We start from the raw sequence: 21510 nt of genomic DNA on the forward strand, positions 1-21510 counted from the left end.
ACCCCTCGCAACCGTGTCGTACTGCAGGACCGATTGGAGCAAGTGCGTCACGACACCCCCCCGCTTCTCCTCGCCATAAAAAGACAGCCTTTTGCCTGCGGCTGTTATCCTTTGCCCGACATATCCCCACACCCCTCTAAACTGAACGCCCTTAAAGCAAACAGACACAAGGGCTCTCTCTTCTGGTCTCCGCTTTCTGCCACTCCCACTCCGCCCCCTCTCTCTGCCACGGTTTGGTGTAGCACGTGCAGTTTGTTTGCCTTTGCCACTTTGTTTCGTTGTTTGTTATGACTGGAGCTGAGTTAGCGCTCTCTCGCAAATGCCGCGCTCTCCTTGGAGCCCCCGTACACTTTCAGAAAAATGAGGGCTTAGTTACAGAATGATTAGAACTTGGGAAATAAGTTTTGAAAAAAATCTATGTATTTTTGCTAATTTTGTTTTTACTTTGCAAAAGTACTTGCAGTTTATTTGTTCAGTGTATGTGCTGGCTCTCTATGGGAAGCGGTGTTCGGTTCTCCGTGTGGCTTCATTCATGCGATTGTGACTGTTGTTGTTGTGCACGCTGTTGTTGTAGCAGTTGCACGCATGCTCAGAACACGACTCAAACGCAAACGGACTTTGTTTCCGAGATTCTCGGTTGGCAGTTGGCAGTACTCAGTTCTGTTTCGAACGTCGGACCGTTTAGCAGTAATTTTCCGGCCTTCGGTTTTTCGGTATTCCATGCTCGGTTCTAGGGCTTTTCCTCTCTCTTTTCGCCCCGCGCCTACACATACGCCCCCCCAAAGCGACCCGGTAAAAAATACGATAGGCGGATTCAGCGAGTGCCGAAACGTAAACTTTTCATTGATTTTCCCAGGCTAATTTAGGTGTATGAATAGTCGGCCCGAACCCAAATTTATAAATAAGCCCGACAAATGTGTTTCATCTTGTAGTAGTCCAGATTCGTAGGTAAGTGTTGTTGGTAAATCGGCGAAAATCAATGGACAAAAGTCGCATGTGCCCGCCTTGACCTCAGTAGGCTCAATTTTGTTTCTCGCTCTTTGCATCCTCCTTTTTCCGGCGCACCGCCCCTTTCTTGCCCTCTTTTGTTCCTCCTCACGTTTGGCCAAACCTGATTTGACCCGACTATCAAAAAACCAGTCTATAAAATCGATGGCCTAAACTCAGTTATTTATATTGCATAATATTCGGTTCTTTTTTTGGGAAAACAATTGTCTGAAGTAGTACCTAACTAAAATAAAACTGTAATTTTAAGCAGACTTGAGGAGTCCTTTATTTAAAGAACTTTTGTCAAAACAATATGCTAAAAAAACATTTTTATTTTTCAACCAAAAGAAATTAAATAAAAAATGCAAATATATGCAAAAATATAAGCATATATATTCAATATGTAATATAATTACATATGTAATCTTTAAAGAAACAATTAGGTTGGAGCATCAATCGATGGAAGAAAATCAATTCTATCACGGAGCCTTTAGGTAATGATTCATACATTGGTATAGTGTATATTTACTCTCAAGACACTACCTACATATTTCGCACTTGTTTTTGGCTCGACCGTCTGCATTGTCCGCAGACGAATAATCTGCTTAGTGAGGGGCCTCGACCAGATGTCTGGGTGCAAAGTTTCAGCCGCGGACTGATAAAGGTTCTCCCTGTTCTTGCCGTTTCTGCTGCCCCAAGTCTTATCAGCAGACCAAGAGCTTGGGATGCGCTCCACCAGCCGTCTGCTTATGTGGGTGAAGTGGTTCGGGCTACTCGGTGCTTATGTGGCGTTTGCCCAGAAGTGACCAACTAAAGAGGATTAAATATTAAACACATTGCGTTCCTTCTTTTGTGTGAGCCTCGAAATGGAAAATCCGATGTTTGTATGCGCTTAAGGTGACTTTTTTATATAATTCTGATAAATTCATTTTTAAATTCCCCAAATACAAATTACACCTATGTACATATGTGTATAGAATTTTGCAGGCACATATCAGGAGGCTATATTTCAAAGTTATATTTCGTTTCTATATTGGGATCAGGAAAAATATTAAACTACTCTATGAATTTTGACCATGCTCAAATATTAAAAAAACATTGTTTGTATAATCGCTTTAATAATTAAAAAGGTTAAAAATTATAAATAGGAATATGTGTCTTCCGGGAAAACTAAAGTTTATCGTGTCAGCTTGCCATTGAATTACCATTTGTTATGATAATTTTATTCACTTCACATTACAAGTAGACTGGGAAATATTTTTGTTATAGTCGCAAGCATTTAAAAACCTGTTTGAGGCACTAAAGCTAGAATGGTTGGGATATCCCATCTAACTTGCAATGTGTATCAATATTTTAGCATTAATAGATGGGAAATACTCAAATTAATTATTCAATCCTGAGAAACCTGTTATTGTAGAATGCAGTTTATGGGAGGTGCTTATGCTTAAGGTCAAGTAAAATTAGAAATAAATACATTTATCAGGAAGTTGAAGACAATAGCATATTTATAATTATTTGTTGTTTCCGAACTTTTTAGATATAAACTGATTTCCTTGCCAACTAAGAAAATTGATTTAAAAATATACATATTGCGTATATAATCTATTATTAAGTAGCAATTCCAATTGTAGTACATTAAATTTAAGTCGGTGAATTCGGGGAAAAATTCATGTATTGACATTAAATTTAATTCAATAAACGTCGACGGCTTTTAATTCAAGGAATTATTAATTTTCTCATTTTGAAAGCATTTTAAAAAAGATGCAATGTTCTGCAGAGCATTGGAGAGTCCTAATTGCCGTATCTAGTCTCTTAAGGTTTATTGCTCGTACATATTTCAGTTGCATTTTTTACGCTTATTATTTTAAAACTGATAAGACAAATTCCGAGCACAGCAGATAAGGCCATAATCGCAAAACTGATGAGCAAGTGCAGCCATGTCTATCAAAAATCTGTAGACTTTGAAGTATATTTTTTTGGTTTTCATATCTGTTAGGCTCAATCTACCCCTAATATAACCCAGCAAGTCCAATTAAAATAATTGAACGCATTTTAATTGTTGTCACTTGACTTCTATAAAATGATACATAGGTAGATGAGTGCATATGGATAACCCCCTAATTAGGCGGAAAATAAATGGCATTTATGTGCTGCGGTTTTGGCCTCTGGTTCAGCTTGATTGCGTTTGGAAATTGAGAATTCTAAATGCCTCGTATAGCCCCTTCTTCACTACAGTACTTCCCAACTAACCCATTATTATAAAATCAATTTAAAAAAAATTTTACTGATGTGTGCACTTTTATTGATTTTTTCGCAGGCTATCTTCTGTACGCAATCATTAAGCTAAACACGTAACATTCACTCAGGTAGAAAGAACAAACTATAAAAAACTACTACTGTAATAGCAAAAAACAATAATATACTAAGGAGAAACTAAAACGATGACGCCAGAGAAATCGGTTATGGCCTACGTCAATCATTTGATTGTCAGCAATTTTTCATATTTCTGTAAGTATTTGTGTACAAGGCTCATTAATGATTAAAACACGTATGTATGAGAGGAAAGCACACATGGCCATATATTTATTCAAGTTTTTTTGCAAGCAAGCATGTATAAGCTAAACCCGTCAAACAATTTAAAAAGCTAAAAATTACTATTAAATATAATTATGCTTTTTGGTTAGGAAATGTTAAGCATTTTTTCAATATTTTTGCTATATAAATTTCTACAAATTCAATAATTTTTAAATCTTTTACTTTGGTAGTTTTAAGATTACAATAAAAGGAAATGGCAAGAAAAAGCTGATTGTCAAATATAGTAAAATGAAATTTTGGTACCCCAGTTAATCCATTTTATTTTGGTCACTTCAACAGGGGACGAGATCGATGGGTATCTGTACTACCTGGGAGGCACTTTGGGAACGTTAACCCTAGGAAGCCTGGCAGCTAGTGTTGCATACTACTTTGCAACGAGGCCCGTCCCGGAACGACCGTTAGTGCCTCTGGAAAACCAATCGCCACTGCTAGAGGTATGCTGATTTCGCAATCGATCGACTTCGATCACATCAATTACATCATTTAATGTTCAATTGGGAACTGTTTGTCTTGAGGTTTCTCTGGTTCGGCTGTGTTTGAGGTATAACAGGAGAATCCCCGCGGCATGTGGGCCAAAAAGAGCTTTGATGTGCACATGTCCACAAACACGTTGAGTGCGATCACGAGTCGGATTGCCAAAAACGGACTCTGCTTCGTTGTTGTCGTCACATGATTTTCACACATTTTCCCCATTTCGATTTTCATTTCGCCTTTGTTCTTCGACTTTTAGCCGTGACGTCTGCGCCACAGTGGTGCGAAAGTTATTAAAAATAGCTGCACCACCTCATGCTCTATTTGAGTGCCGAGCAGGGAAATTGTACTAATTTCTCTGCCAAGACTGCAACATTCTCGCTGATAAATTATCGAATGACAGCGGCACGACAATAATAAATCTTGTCATGGCTCAATTGGCATTTTCCCCTAATTAGTCGCCTGGTTCTCTCAATTTCGATATATGCAGATATTTTCCGCACTCATCGCCCCACACGATTGTCAGAGAATTTCCTCCAACTAAATAAACTCGCCGACATTTTTCCCCAAATTGTTGTAACGGACCTTTCCTTTTGTGTTGATGTCATGTAAATAAACAATTGTTGACACAATAGCATATTTCGCGCAATATTTGGCATTGCCAGAATGGCAGCCCAATTTTTCGTGGGTTGAAAGGCTGAAAACACAGTGAAAAGCGATAATCGTTAATTAAACAATTGATTTATTGAATGCTACGTGAACAATTTTTGCTGGTCTCGTCTTAAATAGGGGAAAGTTAAATGAAATTGTACGACTTCACCTTCTTCCAATTTTTAAGATAAACTAATTTTAATTGGTTTTTTAATCTCTTAAACTATAGGATATTACAATCTTTACTTTACTTTAAGTATTCAGTGTAAAGTATTCTTCTGTAAAGTGCATACCAGGCCATAGTAATAACCTGTTGCATATTAATAAACTGCGGTTAAATCTGGTTAGAAGCAGTTGAGAGACAATAATTTTCAAACTAAATGTCTTAAGTGGACAGTAAGTTTTATTACAGAAATAAGCTTTGAATTTTTTAGCTTGAAAATTTATAGAATGAATTACAAAATGTTTTTTATTTTTCATCGATGTCAAATTCCATTGAACATCCCCCCAACCAAAAGCAAACAATAGAAGACAACAGAATAATAAGGAAATGTCAGACTTTTGACAAGACAGGGCCAACCTGTCTACAAGTGAGCAGATACATTTGAGAGTGCGGTTGTAAAACAATGATTGTGTATAATTATGCATTTCTGAATTTCACTCACTTGGTGTGTTTGCCTAGTCTGGTCTGGCGGGCAAGTTCGAATGCACCAGCATTTGGCACACTCTTTCTCCTACATTGAGTAGAGTGTTTTCCAATACAAGTGTGTGTGGACACTAAAATTGCTAATGTGCGCAAATTGAGGTGCAAATGATACGATAAATATACATATGCGAGGTGGACTGGCTATGAGCTAGTGCTGAGTGGATTTAGAATGAAAGGTGCATAAATTAAACATTTATTGAAAATTCAGTAATTGACAGAATGTAAGCAGTTTGTAATAAATTTTTAACAATTAGCAACGAGGCTAATTGCTGTGGGAAACAGTATTTATGTTCTGTTTGGTGATAATATATTTATATATATAATATTTCGTTTTAGTTTAATTACCAATGAAACTTTGTATAATATGAAGAACTTTTAGTTTGGATGCCCAAAAAGTAAACAAACGCTTTCTATTTTTGCCGGGCCAAAAAGTGGGCGTGGTCCTCTCATATGGACCATAAATCATTTTGGTTATTAAAGAGTTGAAACTTGCTGTCACTACCATAACAAAAACTAAATATATACATAAATTCCCATTGTTAGTTTACAAAAGGGAAAATTGAGACAGGTAGACAACTCGATCGAGCCAACAAAAAATTAGATCAAATCTGTTTAGCAAAGGAAAAAAGAAAAACCATTTAATATCAAAAGAATATGAACGAATGAAATTTCTAGCCGAACGCTGCATTCTACTACATGACCTCCCCGAAAAACCCCTGAAACCCCGAAATCTTTCGCTCGATTTTGCTCAATCTCTCTCCCAAAAGTTAAGAAGATTCTTCGGGCCGGCCAAAATCATTTTTAGCCACGGCCAATATTTTACTTCTGCTCCTCAGTTCGAAATTTAACATCGTGTCGCGCAGATCGTGGCGGGCTCAAGTCGCAACAATATATTTCAAATTAGAAAAATCTCAAAAAAAAACAAAACCAAATAACAAGCAACAACAACACAATGTACATATCGCAGATATATGTATATATATGAAACAAACGTATTTTTTATAAATAATAGCTCGTGTATACTAAACAAAACGAAATAAATAGCGAAAAAACGCACGACAATTTGCAACAAATTGACAAAAATACAAGCGTTTAATCTCATTACGTAAAGCGCAAGAACCCCAAAAAATGCTCAAAAAAGTGAACGGAAATTCACGAAGAAAAATAAAAAGATTTTCCAAATGAAATCGATTTGCCAAAGTGTCAAAGTGCCGTCGTGTTGCCACGTGAACTCAGCCCCTCAAGTTCAAGTTCACGCAGTTTCTATACTTAAGACAACTAAGAAAAGCGCAGCCCCCAGATTAGTTATATACCTAATTTTAACACGATTTTGATTCTAATTTAGATTGGTTGATGTTGTTGGCTTAATTGGTGTGATATTTGGGTTGTAAACGGTTGATCTTAACAATACGCCAACACCCCATATAATTTTATAGCTGTTTATACTTAGAGAGGTCCAATTTTTTTTTAAATTTCTGAGCCATGTGCACTTTTGAACGTGAATGTTGATATTAGCATCAACCAATTCAATTAAAATTAAAAACATTACAATTGCTTAGCTTATTTAAATATAATTCATATTTTATAAGATTACAAATCATCAAATAATATTTTAAAATTTTACATTTGTTTCTCTCACGGCAGCAATCTATCTTAATCAATCAACTTAAATGTCAGGAAGTAAAGCCACCGCACCTGTTTACCTTTTAATATATTATTTTGTATTACAACTAATCAGACTAAAATATTTTTTGTGCTTCGCTCTTTAAAAAAAATACTAAAATATTATTTTAATTGAGGAAGAAGTTAGCGGTGGAGCTCTAAAAATATATATTTTTAAAACGAAGAATTCTGTGAACACTCGAAGTAGATACTAGGCAATACATTAGATTAGTGCGCTTTAAAAAATATGCCAGCCACCTGGAAACGAAAAAAAGTTTTCTTAAACGACCTTCGAATTCCCGCATATTTTTCCTGGGCTTCGTTTTTTTTTTTTAAATATGCTGCCATCTATTGATACCTTGCAGATTTAATTGAAATTCTTCTTGGTCCCGGCTGTTTCATTCTTTGCTTTTCTTTGGCTCTCACTCTTTCATTGGCCAATAGTTTATGTCCGATTTTATGACCACCACAATTACCATAACTCAAAGATGAATTGCTCATTGAGGAAAATGTTTGTTCTCTGCCAATTGCCTCAAAACATCCCAATGAGGCCCGAAACGCGTTCCCCATGACTCAATTCCCGATTGTCTCTAAAAAAGTTTGAATTTTCCTCTATTTCTTAGCATATTGCAAAAAGTATTTATTGCACTCGGGTGTGTGTGAAAACATGGTTGGATATTTTCTTTTCTTGATGTTTTTCTTTTATGCCGCCACTCACACAAGTCGCATAGATAACAACAGAGTGGAACGTTTTTACCCACAAACGAACTATTTATAAATTAATTTGGGGCAGGCCAAGCAAAATCCGTAGACGACGCCTTGTCGATAATGTGTTGGTCACTCTTTCTTTTTGTCTTGGCCATTTTACACCGCTCTCTTGTTTTTCTTTTGCCAGCCCCTTTTTGGGGCCGCCCTGCAGCTGCCAATATTGAAAAATTATAAACAAAATGACTGGGCCGCACTTGCCAAAAATATGGAAACGGACAGCCAGGCGTCATAATTATGTTATGGTTTTTGAGTTTTGGTTCTGCTTTTAATTCACTACAAATTGGTGTAATTCAAACATTCTGTGAGGTTTTAATACGAATCTTACCAGGTCTTAAGTGGATTCATAATATAAAAATGATGTTATTAGATCAAAGACAAAAATACATAATTACAACAGATATAATGGAACAACATTCGATATAAAATAAGCAATAGCAAATAATATCTGCATAATATCCAAAAAGCTTTTTCCACACACTCTTCAATTACAAATCTATTTTTACGAGCTAATTAGCATTTAAACAATCTCGATGCGGTTATGAAATGAGCCTCTTAGGAAAATCTATAATTAAAATATACATTTGACCGTTTAAGCACGGGACGCGATTGACAATTAAACAGCATATATTAAATGCAAATTGGTCAATTGGCAAATTGAAAATGTGCTTAAATTCGTGTTTGTGTTTACAGTCGCTTGGAAAATGTGCATATAAAATGCCAGATGAAATCTGAACGATCAATAGAAAAAGCCACAAGTGAAGAAAGTGTCTAAAAACCTGCAAACATTAAGTAAACTTAAGAAGTGATAATCCAATTAAAAGGAAACCATGTCCTGTTGCGGCCAAATTACCAGTATACGAGTGCCCATCGAGCTAAGCAATCAGAGTGATGTGCTCAAGGTAACACTCTATAGGGACTTACAACAAAAGAGTGAAAAGACAAACAGCCTAACCAGATTAACTAAGCAATCACTAATATATACTTTATTTTGCTTCTTTTATTTTTGTTTACCGTTTCTTACATTTCCTGGGCTAGATCATATACGATCATCGTCAAGATATCCACCATAGAGTATGCCTCATATGCTCCTAGGAAACTAGAACTAGAAACTAACCCCTTACCCCTTAGACTTGCGTCAATAATGAAATATATAAACAAAATCAATTTGGAAAGCACTTTAATCTGTGGAAAACAATTAGTTGTGAAAATACATTTGCATTTTGCTCATTAAAATCGGGCAGCAAAAATAAACAAACTAACTCTTAGGATCCTCTGACCAGAACCCCCCCTAAAATATTCGCCCATCGCAGAGTATTTTGATATTCGTTCTCGTACATCAACACTTTCGGCCGTTGCGGTTGTTTTTTTCGCAGCTGTTTACCATAAAGGAAGTGCTCTATGGGCTTTACTTTCGGGTGCACTAATGAAATCCCGCCGAGTGATGGGTTTATGTCTCTAGCCCCAAAATAAATAAAATTAATGATAAATCATAGCGATCGGCTACGTAGATAAATTCAAATGATTATTAAATTTATGGTTCGAACAATTGGCTAAAGTAACCACAAATAAACACACTTAAGGGGAAATGGCCAGATTGACGACGGACTATAAAAGCACTGCATGTTCAAGAAAGTGATTTCCGATTGTATGAACTGAATTAAAACTTGAAATTACGACAATATTCCATGGTATTTCAGTCTTTTGGCGTCCTATTTCCGTTGATGGCTTTAAAATATATGACAAAGAAATATTTATTTATTATTTAGCTCAAGACAAACAATTCGCTTACCTTAAACATATATACATATATGCATCCGTCTACACCAACATAAATACTCCATTTATATCTATGTACACTCCACCGAGCTCTTGATTGTATATATTCTTTTCCACGGTTTTCTAGCTCGATATCTGAACGTTTTTCACTCATTGCATGTCCTCGATTTCTCTGTTTCTTTTGGGGTCACTTCACTTGCATTGCAGGGTCCAGAACAAATACACGTCTCCAAGTTCTACAAGGAGTCCAAGAATGGCAAGTTCGTGTCCTACATCACAGAGAATGTCCGCACCCTGTACCAGACGTTCCGCGAGGGCGCCTACGCCTCCAACAATGGACCATGTCTGGGTTGGCGCGAGACCCTGACATCCCCCTACCAGGTAAGATAAGCCAAAGAATAATTAATATATGTAGTAATAATATATAATAGCATCTACGAAATAAATTAAATAACTACATATGTATATAGAAGCATAGCAGTGTCCTCGATATACGAGTATAGCTCATATACTCGTATATCCTGAGATATTGTTTTTAACACAAACTCCTCTAGTGAGATTCCAATTTTGAATGCATATGTCTATTCTAATATATCAGTTACCACATTAAAAAAAACCTAAACTTCCGTTACATATATTTTAATGTGAACTATAATCTCTCTTCACTTAGTGGATCAACTATGACGAGGCCCTGCTGCGTGCCAAGAACTTTGGAGCCGGAATGCTGGCGCTGGGAGCCAGACCAAAGCAGTTGATTGGGATTTACTCGCAGAACCGCCCAGAATGGATCCTGTACGAGCAGGGCTGCTACTCCTTCTCTTTGGTGGTGGTGCCACTGTACGACACCCTGGGTCCCGATGCCTGTGCCTTCATCATACGCCAGACGGATATGCAGGTGGTGATTGTGGAGGACGATGGCAAGGCGGCTATGTTGTTGGAGAAGGCGCCGCGTAGTCTGAAGATCATAGTGTCTATCAAACCCATCCGGCAGACGACCCTGGAGCGGGCTCGTAGCCGAGGCATACAGATATTCTCCTTCATCGATGTGGAGAAGCTGGGTGCGAAAGGCAACCATCCAGAGGTGCCGCCGACGGCGGAGGATCTGTGCACGGTGTGCTACACGTCCGGGACGACGGGCAATCCGAAGGGCGTGATGCTCACCCACGGCAATGTGGTGGCCGGCGTCTGTTCTGTGATCCTGCAGATGGGCGACCATCGCATCCGTGCGGGTGATGTGATGGTGTCATTCCTGCCCCTGGCTCACATGTTCGAGCGGTGCTGCGAGAACGGAATGTACTATGTGGGTGGCTGTGTGGGCTTCTATTCCGGCGACATCAAGGAACTAACCAATGACCTCAAAATGCTGAAACCAACCGTAATGCCGGCAGTGCCTCGTCTTCTGAACCGCGTCTACGACAAGATCCAGAATGATATCTCAGCCTCTGGACTGAAGAGGGGTCTCTTCAACATGGCCATGCGCGCCAAGGAGAAGGAGATCGCCAGGGGTGTCCTGCGGAGGAACGGCTGCTGGGACAAGTTGGTCTTCAAGAAGGTGCATCAGGCCTTTGGCGGAAACCTCCGTTTGATGGTCGTGGGCTCCGCCCCATTGGCTGGAAATGTCCTGACCTTCATGCGCTGTGCTCTGGGCTGCTTGGTCCTGGAAGGATATGGACAAACGGAGTGCACGGGGGCCATTACCCTCACTGTTCAGGGAGATCATGTGCCCAACCATGTGGGACCACCCGTGTCCTGCAATGCTGTGAAACTGGTGGATGTGCCGGAGATGGAGTACTTCGCCAATCAAAATACTGGCGAGGTGTGTGTACGCGGATCGAATGTGTTCCATGGGTAGGTAAACTAATACAAACATTATACTGCTATTTAATAATTTGAATTTTCGTATAGTTACTATAAGGATCCCGAAAAGACGGCAGAGGCCATCGATTCGGAGGGCTGGCATCACACGGGCGATGTGGGCATGTGGCTGCCAAATGGAACACTGCGGATCATCGATCGCCGCAAGCACATCTTCAAGCTTAGCCAGGGCGAGTACATAGTGCCTGAGAAAATCGAAAATATCTACACGCTCAGTCAATACGTTAATCAAGTTTATGTCTATGGAGAGAGCTTAAAGGTAATAACCAAAATTGGAAAGAAAACTTTGTTAGAGGAATATCCTACAATGCTCAAATTATTGATAAAAGAAACACTAAATTCGAGTTTGATACCTTAGTTGATTGGTAAATGTATTTTCCCAATGCTTTCAGAGCTGCATTATCGCTGTTGTCGTACCTGATACCGATGTACTGAAGCAATGGGCCACGGAGAACAATGTACGCGGCACACTCTCCGTCCTGTGCAATAATAAGAATGTCAAGGAACTGATCATGAACGACATGCTCAACTGGGGCAAGCAGAGTGGACTCAAGTCATTCGAACAAGTGAGCTTGTGCACCACCATATTATAGGTTTCGAGATAATATACGGGATATTCCATTTCAGGTAAAAGATATCTATCTGCATCCGGATCCTTTCTCGGTGCAAAACGGACTGCTGACGCCCACATTCAAAGCCAAGAGACCGCAGCTAAAGAGCTACTTTAAGCCGCAGCTGGAGGATATGTATAAACACCTGGATTAAAGCAATACCTATATACATACGTAGACATCAACAACGAATCAAACTCAAGAAACTGGAAAGCATTCATTCAATTATGCCTATACCGTTTTAAACTGATGATAACAAAGACTACAGATAAAGATACAGATACGAAATCAAACTATCTAATTTTGTAGTATCGTCAATTAGCAAGTAAGAGGAGCGCAAGATACACCAGATACAGATACAATACACAAAAAAGATTTACACAACTTCAAACTGACAGGAGAATCCTTTTGGCAGCCGCATTTTTTTTATATTATTTAACCGAGAAGCGATCCCTAATTAATATATTAACTATATATTTTCCTTAAACACTTATGATCTAATTCAAAGTGAATAGAAAACAATTGCGTAGTCTGAACCAAAACATATATCTATAACATATTGAGCAAAAAGAATAAAAAGAAAGCTTTAATTAACTATTGTATACTAAACTCAACTCTAGAACGAAACTAAAGTGAAGAATCAAATTTTTAACTATGTATTAGATACGCTAAACTAAATTAAAGGGAATGAGTGTTTATCGCAAATGCTGAGGAAATACTATTAACATACAAATGAACGCCAATCGAGAAGCAGATTAAACCTAATAATGAAGATGGAAATGATCCACGTCTTTGGACTGCACTGTCTGCCTTACAAAATACCAAATGAAAATTTATTAATAAATTGCTAAAATAGTGAACTATTTCATAATAAGAGCTAAACAATAAAGTAAAGCAGCATTGTAATAAAAATTTTAAATAGATTCTTTATGTAGATACGAAAGCCAGATAACTCTGAATAATTTGAAATAAAACAAATATAAAGGAAATTCTGAGTTTTTGAAAACTTTATTTGAATTGGCGTTGCCACCTAACGCAAATACGCAATCGCCAAAGCTTTCTGTGGGTAAAGTTGCCTGACCATCCCAAATAAATCCTTAATAAAATAAGCTGAATTAATTACTATTTACTCCACTTTTTAATACATTTGACAAACTTTCAACTTAAAGGCGCGTTCTTTTATGTATGTAGTTTGATGACATTTAATTTCAGCTTAATTTAATTAGTGGCCATGGCTTTTGGAATGCAAGACAAGAAAATCGTTTGAAATCGAGCTAGAAAAACAATTCAGACATTAGTGAGCTGTTTTCTTTTTGTGTTGGGTTTACGTGTTCAATCGCATCATGTTCTAATTAAAATGTACAAATGTGTTAATTTGTTATTTCGGAGATGGCTCTTAGCTAAGTAAACAAGTGTGTATCCACGATATTTAAATTCACTAATTCACGTTGATCACAGCTCGCCATGCTTGGGCTCATGAGAAGGTGTCACAGTGGTGGCCTCCACCGAATCGTCAGCCGAATCATCGACTGCCGAGTCCCTGCTATGCGAATTCTCATGATCCTCGATGCGAGACATCAGGGTCTTCAGCTCAGCATCGTAGTCCTTCCACTCGGGCACAATCCTCTGTGCGGCCGTGAGCTTGGCCTCCTTGGTCTGTGGGTTGTTGCACAAATCAATCACTTTAGCACTTTTAAAGTTGCTGTCGCTGCACCACGTTTGGCACCAAAGCCAGTCGTCGGGCAGGGATTTGATGGCGACCTGGTGGATCATGTTGTTGGGCAAGTCCTGATCCAAATTGGATAAACTGTTTGGATCCTGGCTAAGTGCCTGGTACTGGCCTCTTAGTCTGTCTCCTGCCGCAATCTTGCGAAATCTCTTCAAGTCCACCACGTACAAAGCGGAAATGTGGTAACGCCTGCCCATTAGATGGCTTCGCCAGTATCCCTGTTTCCAGAATCGGAAGCCCTCCATCTCTTTGCGGGAATCGCAGAATGGCGTGTAGGCATAGGGCGCCCCTCCGAGGTCCATATCATACAACTCCTTTATATCTGTTCTTACGATGGCATCGGCATCCACAAAAATAATTTTTCTCACATTCAGTGGGAACAGCACATCGAGGAAAAGGATCTTGTAGCCCCAAATGGTCCTCTGTTTTTCCGTTTGCTGATGCAGCCAACGGGGCCATTTGTACTGGACCAACTCGTATTGGAAGTTGTACTCACTGGCCATGTGAGGAAGGAAATCCGTAAATTGCGGGGAGAGGTAGTTCTTCAAAAACCAGAACTTCACAGGCGATTTTGTGTGCTTTAGCAGTGAAACCATCATGATCCTTAGAAGACGTTCGTAGAGATGTCCTGATGCCACAGAAAAAATGTTGATGGTTTCCGCATCCTCATCAGGGGCTGGCTGGTTAGCATTACTGCCACCAAAACTGCTGGCAATGCTGTTCCAAATGCCCGATTGCGCTGCCTGTTCGTTGTCATCTGACAGAAGTTCCGCCTGCTGCATGCCTGGCTTCTTAGACACCCTTAATTTGACAACATGAGATCGCAAGGACGTTATAAGAACTTGAACTTCAGAAGCTCCAGTGGAATGATGAGTATTTGTTCCTTCAATGTGGCTGATGGCATAAATATCCGCCGATTTGCCTTCACGTAAGCGTAGGGACCATGCACCTGGATTGGCCTTAAGTTGGAAATAACCCAAGTTCGCCATCACAATTGTATCTACCAAGGCAGGTTGACTCTGGGTACCCAGCACCAACTGCAGTCCTCTGGGCGGAGCTCCGCTAGCAGCATCAAAGCAGTGACCCTCCAACAGCAGATACTCCAAATCAAACTCGCTGTGCACGGGTCCACCAATATCGGTCAACTTAATGTTGTCCAAATCGTAAACTGCTCTTACAGCTTCGATCAGCCAGTTCTCTGGTACCTGCAGCTGCTGGGTCAGCAAAGGATTGGCCGGCAGTCCGCTGAATTTTGCCAAGGGACCATCGGATCGACCTCCATTCACTTCGAATTGCACCTCCGGCTCCACAACATATCTGTAGAAGTTCTTCACGGGCATATCGCTGTGCTGGGGGACGGGAATCAAGTATAAGTTTAATTGGCAGTTCAGCACTTGACGTAGCAAAATAAGTATCGGCGTTAGTTTTTGAGCTGCTCGGGAGGCGGGATCTAAAACAGCGGCAACATCAAAATGAGGAAGTTTCTCCTGTTTGGGCGGTAGTTTTACAACCGAGTGATCGGTTTTCAAGTCCGTTGGAAGCTTAAAGCGAGTTTTGGTTTGCCTGGGAAGCAAACTGGCATACAACTTGAGCAAAGTATCGCTTGTGAACTCCTCGCTGACATCTTGAGCAGATTCCTTGAGGACCTGACGCACTTTGTCGCCATACTGTAGAGAACTGAACCTGGCCAGCAAGGCGAAATCGGCGCTATCAAAGCTTTCATCCGAGAAAAGAGGGCCATAAAGCCGTCCATTACCGATTACCAAGCGTTGGGATTTATTTAGACCCAACACTCGCTGGGAATAAACTCTCAACATCTTCAGGTGCAGCTCTGTTGAACCCAGGATATCCTCGAGCTGAGATGGTATTTCAATTTTTTCCTTTGGTTTCTTTAGCCACTTGAGAACCTGCTCCGTGGCTTGTGTTGGTGGAAGACTCTGCATGGCAGCCCAGACCAGACGATTGAGATTCTTCTGGCTTGAAGCGGAAGAACTTTCAGTGTTAGGAATAAAAGCGACACGCACACTCTCTCCACTTTGAACATATTCGAGAGCGTGGGTGAGCAGTTCTCGACCCTGGTCAGTTTCCAAATCTGCAAACACCCAAATCGTAAGGAACTGCAGAGATGATCGGCCAATTAGCTCCGTAGACTTCTTGCCACCAAAGTATTTAAGATTATCCATTAACGTAGCGGTCATATCCCGGTTAGACAGACGATTTAAAACTCCCACATTTCCTAAATTTTTGTAGGCCACGCCGTTAATATCAAGATATTTTACATCCTCCTGACTAAGAATTCTCTGATTTAATCTGGGCATCACGTGGGGTTGATTCATCAGATAATCAATGGCTACATCGCTGTCTGTCATTTCACCTTTGTACACAGCCTTTTGGAGATTGCTGGTTTGGGTCATTATTTCGGTAAAAATAGCCTCCTCGAAGTCGCTATCAGCGGTCACAACGTTGCTGGACATTGGAACACCATTCAACAGGGCCTGAGGTTGTCCCTTGTCTCCGAATCCCAGCCGCTGGATGAACTCCGTTGCGAGCTCCCTTCCATAATCGTACGTGGAATCTTCCTCGAGAAAATCCTCAGCCTTGGCAAAGCTTAAGGTTGTGAATTCCTTTGTCAGTTGCTTTACTATGTCCTTTTTCGAGACAACTTTGGTCTCACCAACTGCTGCGTAGATGTCCGTAAGGAAACTCAAAGCAGCTCGGGCATCCTTTTTCTGGCTCACATAGTTATAGGCACACGTGATAGCTACGTAATCTGCAAGATTGTCCTCATTGGCGTCCCTCGCATCAAAGACCAGACCCAAGCGAATGGGAGCTTGATGAATGACAAACGACTCTGAGAGCTTAATTACACTTCTGGCTGTGGGCTGCAGTGCATCTACCACCAGAACCAAGTTGAATACATTCTTTCGGATATTCCTCAACATGCCAGGAAACGTTGGACGCAAGAGATCCATCACCGATGAGGGCCACCTTCGATATTGCGCATCGTTCTCAATATCGTTGACCCATTGCACTGCAGTATCACGGATATCGATAGCGAATTCTTTTTTGCTGGAGGCCGTTAGATCTAAGGCGAGCAAGGAGCTGGCAAGGCTACCCCTAACATTATTACTGTGCAGGCTCTCAAGAACACGCATCTCCGAGCGCAACGTCTCAATCAGGGAATACAGATCCATGGTGTCCGCATCGAAGAACAGTCCGTTGATGAAAAGGGCACCATCAGGAGGCGCTACATTCAAGCTTCTACCAAATGCCTCCGTATTGTGCTTTACCTCCGCCCTTAAGCCATCCGTAACCTTGTGGGCCAGCAGGGTTCTGGCCAGCATGGGGAAATTATGCGCAGTGTATTGAAGAATTTGCAGAGTTTCATCTCCCTGTATTTCTGCAATGGCAGCTGCCGCCTGAAGACCCAAGTCCTGGAACTCCCAGGCTTTCAATTGGGCGATCTCATCATTCCCCTGGAGAAGCCTCTGACGCAGTTGATCAAGCGCTCTCTTAAGTGTAGGATGCTTCTGCTTTAGCACCTTGAAATCAAAGCCCTGGACATCCGATTCATTAGCCAGATCCTCGTCAGAAGTAGAACCCGCTTCGGGCTTGGGGGCATCATCCTGGCTCTTGTATTCCGTGGACTTCAAATGCAGTTCCACACCGTAGCCCGAAAGTCGTACCGGTCGTCTGTCCGTCTTGGCCAATTGATGACGCAGGATGTAACGAATCCGGCCAGCATTGGCTTCCTTTTCCAATAATTTGTGATAGATGCGGAATTGAGAGCTTCCCAAATCGCCGTACAGTACCACAGTGCGGGTATTGTTCTCACTGCCAGGAAAAATGTGATCAAAGCTATAGGTGACAACAGGAGCATCCAAGCTTTCCTTGGCGCGCGGCAGTTCCAGCTTCTTCTGCAGTTCGTTGGAGCTGCAGGCCAGTTCGGAACCCACTTGGGCAAAAGTGTAGCTCTGGCAAGAGCCACTGCTCCTCAGTTCCTCGGCCAACTGGAAGTGGGTCTGGATCCGAGGCGTCAAGCTGTGCATGGACACCACCAGCTTGATCAGGGGCAATTGAGGAGAGCTCACATGGCTCTTGACCAGCTCCAAGGCGGCATTGTACTGCTGCGACTCGGTATCTAAAAAACGAAAACGTAATCAGCAAAAACATTTTCTTTTTGGGGAAAGATCACATTATAGGGCCTTGGGATTGGAATATATACATAACAAATTAAGGTTCTTGTATTTTAAATTCTAAACTATTAATTCATGTGGTATTTTTTTAACAAATACCAAGGAGTAGATAAAATAAATTAAATTGACATTAAGTAGAATAAAGAAGCTCTTTAATGCGGGTTCTCCATGTCTTAGTTACACAAACCGTATTCATTAAGAACCGTGTCCAACTTGGTCACCCCCGAAACGTAATCCCAGAAAAGACCCGCCTGCTCATCGGCCAGATACTCGGCAATTTCCAGATACAGGGGCGTCTGCGTCCATTTCGCGTTGATCAGCGTGGTGATGGGATAACTCTGACTGGATTCCCCAGAAGTCGGCGTATATAGTGCTATGAGCACCACAGACACACACAAAGCCACGGTACGTAACATGGTTTCCACTTGTTTTTAGAGGATTTTCACCACGCACATCACGGATACGGAATATAGAGATGAACTTAAGGCTTCCCTTCTCCGATTATTTCACTTTTTACCAGTTTTTCGCTGGTTTTAGCCCAGTTTTCCTTAATTTGATTTAGAACTGATGTGGCGTTCGTTGCTGAACCGGCATGCCGCAGTGTGACCAGACAACATGGGGAAAGCAATCGCGGTGAAAAACATATTTTAATGTAAGTGCACAATAACAATATGCAAATTCTGTTCCATTCACATAAAAAACAAATTATTGAAAAATCACATTTGTGCCATACCAAAATACAAAGTTTCTCTATTATAAAGTAATAGTAAGCGAACTCTTTAGTGGTATTTTCCCATACTCGTTGTGCGACTACTATCACTCTAATTTGTTTGTTTACAAAATTCAGCGCGAATTTCGCAACCAAAAATATAGTGCAAATACTGCCAATGAAATATACTTTAGAGGGCAGCAATGCGAGGGGTACCAAATGAAAAGCTGTAAAACTTATTCGTAACTAACTTAATTCCCTTTTTAGTCATCGCCAAAGCCGTACAATCTCTGTCCAAGGTGGGCAAGGAAATGTTCATCGAGATAGACCAGCAATCCTTGCAAATGCGGGCCATAAATGCGACCCAATCCGCAGTGGGCAGCATATCTTTTAAAAGATCCATGTTCGAAGTGTATGACATGCCGCCGCACTCAGATTTCTACTGCAAGATCTCTATGAAGGGATGTTTGGCCGTGTTCCGCAACATGAATGAGGTGAGTTTAAAGGTACGCCACACTGGAATTAGTTATGAAGAAGAATATGTTCCAGGTGGAGTACTGCGAACTTAACTTGCTGGACAACCAGACTAACCTGCAGGTTAATCTCCGCTGTAAGCTGGAGACCACGAAGGAGGCCACCATTTCCATTATAGACGACCAGAACATTAACACAAACATAAACACCGATCAGATGCCGAATATGTGAGTTTGGTTCTAGATATTGAACTTTGGATTAATCGTGTTCGGCATAATTATTAAAAATCGATCTCCTTAATATACATTGACCCCTTGTTTCGTTATATTACGCAGATGTGTGCCTTTTTGCATAATGTTTTTTTTTCGAAAACTTCCCTTAACTAAGTCATAAGCTAATACTTAAAGCATGCATCGCGAAATTTCGTATAATTACCTTATCTGCCCTTTCAGAATCCGCGGCGATCACAAGCTGTTGACAGATATCTCGAACAACTTTAACTCCTCGGAGGAGGAACTAACTTTGGAAGCAAATTTGGGCAGTGTGGTAGCCAAAAACTACATAGAAGGCGCCCGAGTGAATGATAAGTTCATGCGCACGCAACTGAAACTTAAGCCCAGTGAATTTGAGCAGTACCAGGTAACGAAGGAAACGGTCATTACATTCTGCATTAAGGAATTCCGAGCATTTCTTCTCTTCGCCGAGTGCTTAAATGCTTCGCTGATACTGGAGTTCGACGAAGCAGGCATGCCTTTTCTGCTCAAAATTAAGAAGCACGGCGAGATCGAATGCTTGCTGATAATGTCCACGCTATCCCCCGATGATATAAGCTTCTCGGAAGAGTATTGTCAAAAGGATCTGACAGTGCAGGATGAGGACGTACGAGCGGCAGCTTCGAAGAGGAAGAGCAGCGCTCCGGGCCCGAATGTAACCAACAAACGCAAAGGCAGCTCTTCAGAACCGTCTGCAGTGCAGCCGAAACGTCGAGTGGAGGAGACCCAATTAGAATCAAGCCTAGATAATCCCCTGTTCCTATTCCGGGACTCGGAGGCGCCATCTGTCCAGCAGCCTCGTATCCTTGCCGAGGTAGACACCGTTGTTTTAATTGAAGACGAGGCGGAACAAGAGGCTCTTATGTTAGCAGCCGCGGATGCTGCGTTGGAGGCCAGCATAGCACACTCTTCAGGACCACCAAACAGCACAGAGGTTTGCTTTATCAACACAGACGACTCTCAGCAACCTAAACCGCCAGAAAGCTCCTCCGATGAGGATGAAACAATACCGCAGTCACCTGAGCGCCCTAACAAGGTGCGAACTATCTTCTCACGGTGCTTTCAGAGCACCTACGTTCCGCGGGAGCCATCACCCAACACTCAGTGCTATGCGCCTAATTCCGATACAGAGGATTAGCCTAGATTTGATCGTTTATCAGCAAATACAGCATATGTCTATGTCAGGTTGCCTTATGAATGTTTATGTGCGGGAGGAAGTTGCTGGTAATCACGGCAGCCACCCTGGTTTGCAGGTCCTGCGCGTTCTTCTGGGCCTGCTGGAGAGATGTGTGGGCCGACTGAAGACTAAGCTGGGACTTGATAAGCATTTGATCAGTGGTTACGAGCTGCTTTGAGGCATTCAACACAAAGCTGCGTGTGAAAGCGGTAAGAGATCTCCAAATGGCAATGTTGTTTTCAACTGGAAAAGAGCATTACATTGCAATGTTTGTGGACACAGGATTGGTGACTTACTTAGCTTCCGCTGGAGCAGATTATTCCGGTAAATGGAGGCCGTGCTGTTGACCTGGTTGCTGCTTCGACGTTGCTCGTAAATGTCTTCATCATCCTCTTCTTCGGATGCTTCGCCCGAAACTTCTGCAGCAAAAATCTGTCACAAAATGGTTATATCATAGGAATGCTAATTATATACAATATCCTCAATAACCTTATTCTTGTCCTGCAGTTCCTCATCAGATTCAGAGGCTTCACCGCTCACCAAATCAGCCATCATATAGCTAATCAAATACTTTTGTAAACAATTATTATTTACAGCTCTTACGGTGCTGCCAGATCAGTTAAAACAGCAAGCTGTTGCTCACATCTACATATGTTAACAGATCCGTTGGACTACACTCACAAAAATTAATTATAGTAACATTTAAACGATAAAAATAGGAAACAATGAATTCATTTCCCCACACGTTTAAAATCGTTTCTGAGATGTGTGTGCTAATTTGAGCGGCAACCCCGTAAGTGCAACCGCTATTAAGCAATTTTCCCAAAGTTTAAAAGAAGATTATATTTTAA

General features: G+C 41.0%; 4 protein-coding genes and 1 long non-coding RNA gene across 8 annotated transcripts; 2 read left to right on the top strand and 3 right to left on the bottom strand.

Moving 5' to 3' along the window:
- The first annotated feature begins 645 nt into the window (after nucleotides 1–645).
- On the top strand, nucleotides 646–13091 carry LOC6535026 (long-chain-fatty-acid--CoA ligase 5). 4 transcript variants are annotated; one of them, XM_015195497.3, is made up of 9 exons: nucleotides 646–792; nucleotides 857–948; nucleotides 3305–3495; nucleotides 3862–4016; nucleotides 9824–9997; nucleotides 10287–11464; nucleotides 11522–11750; nucleotides 11884–12057; nucleotides 12119–13091. In XM_015195497.3, the coding sequence occupies exons 3-9, from the start codon at nucleotides 3429–3431 to the stop codon at nucleotides 12254–12256; spliced, it is 2115 nt and encodes a 704-aa protein (XP_015050983.1). In that variant the 5' UTR covers nucleotides 646–792; nucleotides 857–948; nucleotides 3305–3428; the 3' UTR covers nucleotides 12257–13091. The 4 variants fall into 4 exon arrangements, with proteins under 4 accessions (XP_015050983.1, XP_002095692.1, XP_015050981.1 ...); XM_002095656.4 differs by having other exon boundaries at nucleotides 651–948; XM_015195495.3 differs by lacking the exons at nucleotides 646–792; nucleotides 857–948; nucleotides 3305–3495; nucleotides 3862–4016 and adding exons at nucleotides 8535–8739; nucleotides 8876–8911.
- On the bottom strand, nucleotides 7987–9817 carry LOC120321600. The gene is made up of 2 exons (XR_005561307.1): nucleotides 9630–9817; nucleotides 7987–9565 (listed from the first exon to the last, which is right to left on the bottom strand). It is a non-coding gene; the product is annotated as an uncharacterized LOC120321600 (long non-coding RNA).
- A 130-nt stretch (nucleotides 13092–13221) lies between the features above and the next one.
- LOC6535027 (UDP-glucose:glycoprotein glucosyltransferase) lies at nucleotides 13222–18640 on the bottom strand. Its single transcript, XM_002095657.4, has 2 exons — nucleotides 18215–18640; nucleotides 13222–17972 (listed from the first exon to the last, which is right to left on the bottom strand). Exons 1-2 carry the CDS (start codon nucleotides 18441–18443, stop codon nucleotides 13555–13557), a joined length of 4647 nt encoding a protein of 1548 aa, XP_002095693.2. The 5' UTR covers nucleotides 18444–18640; the 3' UTR covers nucleotides 13222–13554.
- Nucleotides 18641–18753: 113 nt separating this feature from the next.
- On the top strand, nucleotides 18754–20666 carry LOC6535028 (cell cycle checkpoint control protein RAD9A). The gene is made up of 4 exons (XM_002095658.4): nucleotides 18754–18948; nucleotides 19004–19230; nucleotides 19286–19437; nucleotides 19663–20666. The coding sequence occupies exons 1-4, from the start codon at nucleotides 18915–18917 to the stop codon at nucleotides 20618–20620; spliced, it is 1371 nt and encodes a 456-aa protein (XP_002095694.2). The 5' UTR covers nucleotides 18754–18914; the 3' UTR covers nucleotides 20621–20666.
- LOC6539464 (biogenesis of lysosome-related organelles complex 1 subunit 3) lies at nucleotides 20617–21296 on the bottom strand. The gene is made up of 3 exons (XM_002086319.3): nucleotides 21149–21296; nucleotides 20956–21091; nucleotides 20617–20902 (listed from the first exon to the last, which is right to left on the bottom strand). Exons 1-3 carry the CDS (start codon nucleotides 21212–21214, stop codon nucleotides 20664–20666), a joined length of 441 nt encoding a protein of 146 aa, XP_002086355.2. The 5' UTR covers nucleotides 21215–21296; the 3' UTR covers nucleotides 20617–20663.
- Between the last annotated feature and the right edge of the window lie 214 nt (nucleotides 21297–21510).

This window comes from Drosophila yakuba, chromosome 3L (assembly GCF_016746365.2).
Source record: "Drosophila yakuba strain Tai18E2 chromosome 3L, Prin_Dyak_Tai18E2_2.1, whole genome shotgun sequence".
Taxonomy (NCBI): Eukaryota; Metazoa; Arthropoda; class Insecta; order Diptera; family Drosophilidae; genus Drosophila; species Drosophila yakuba.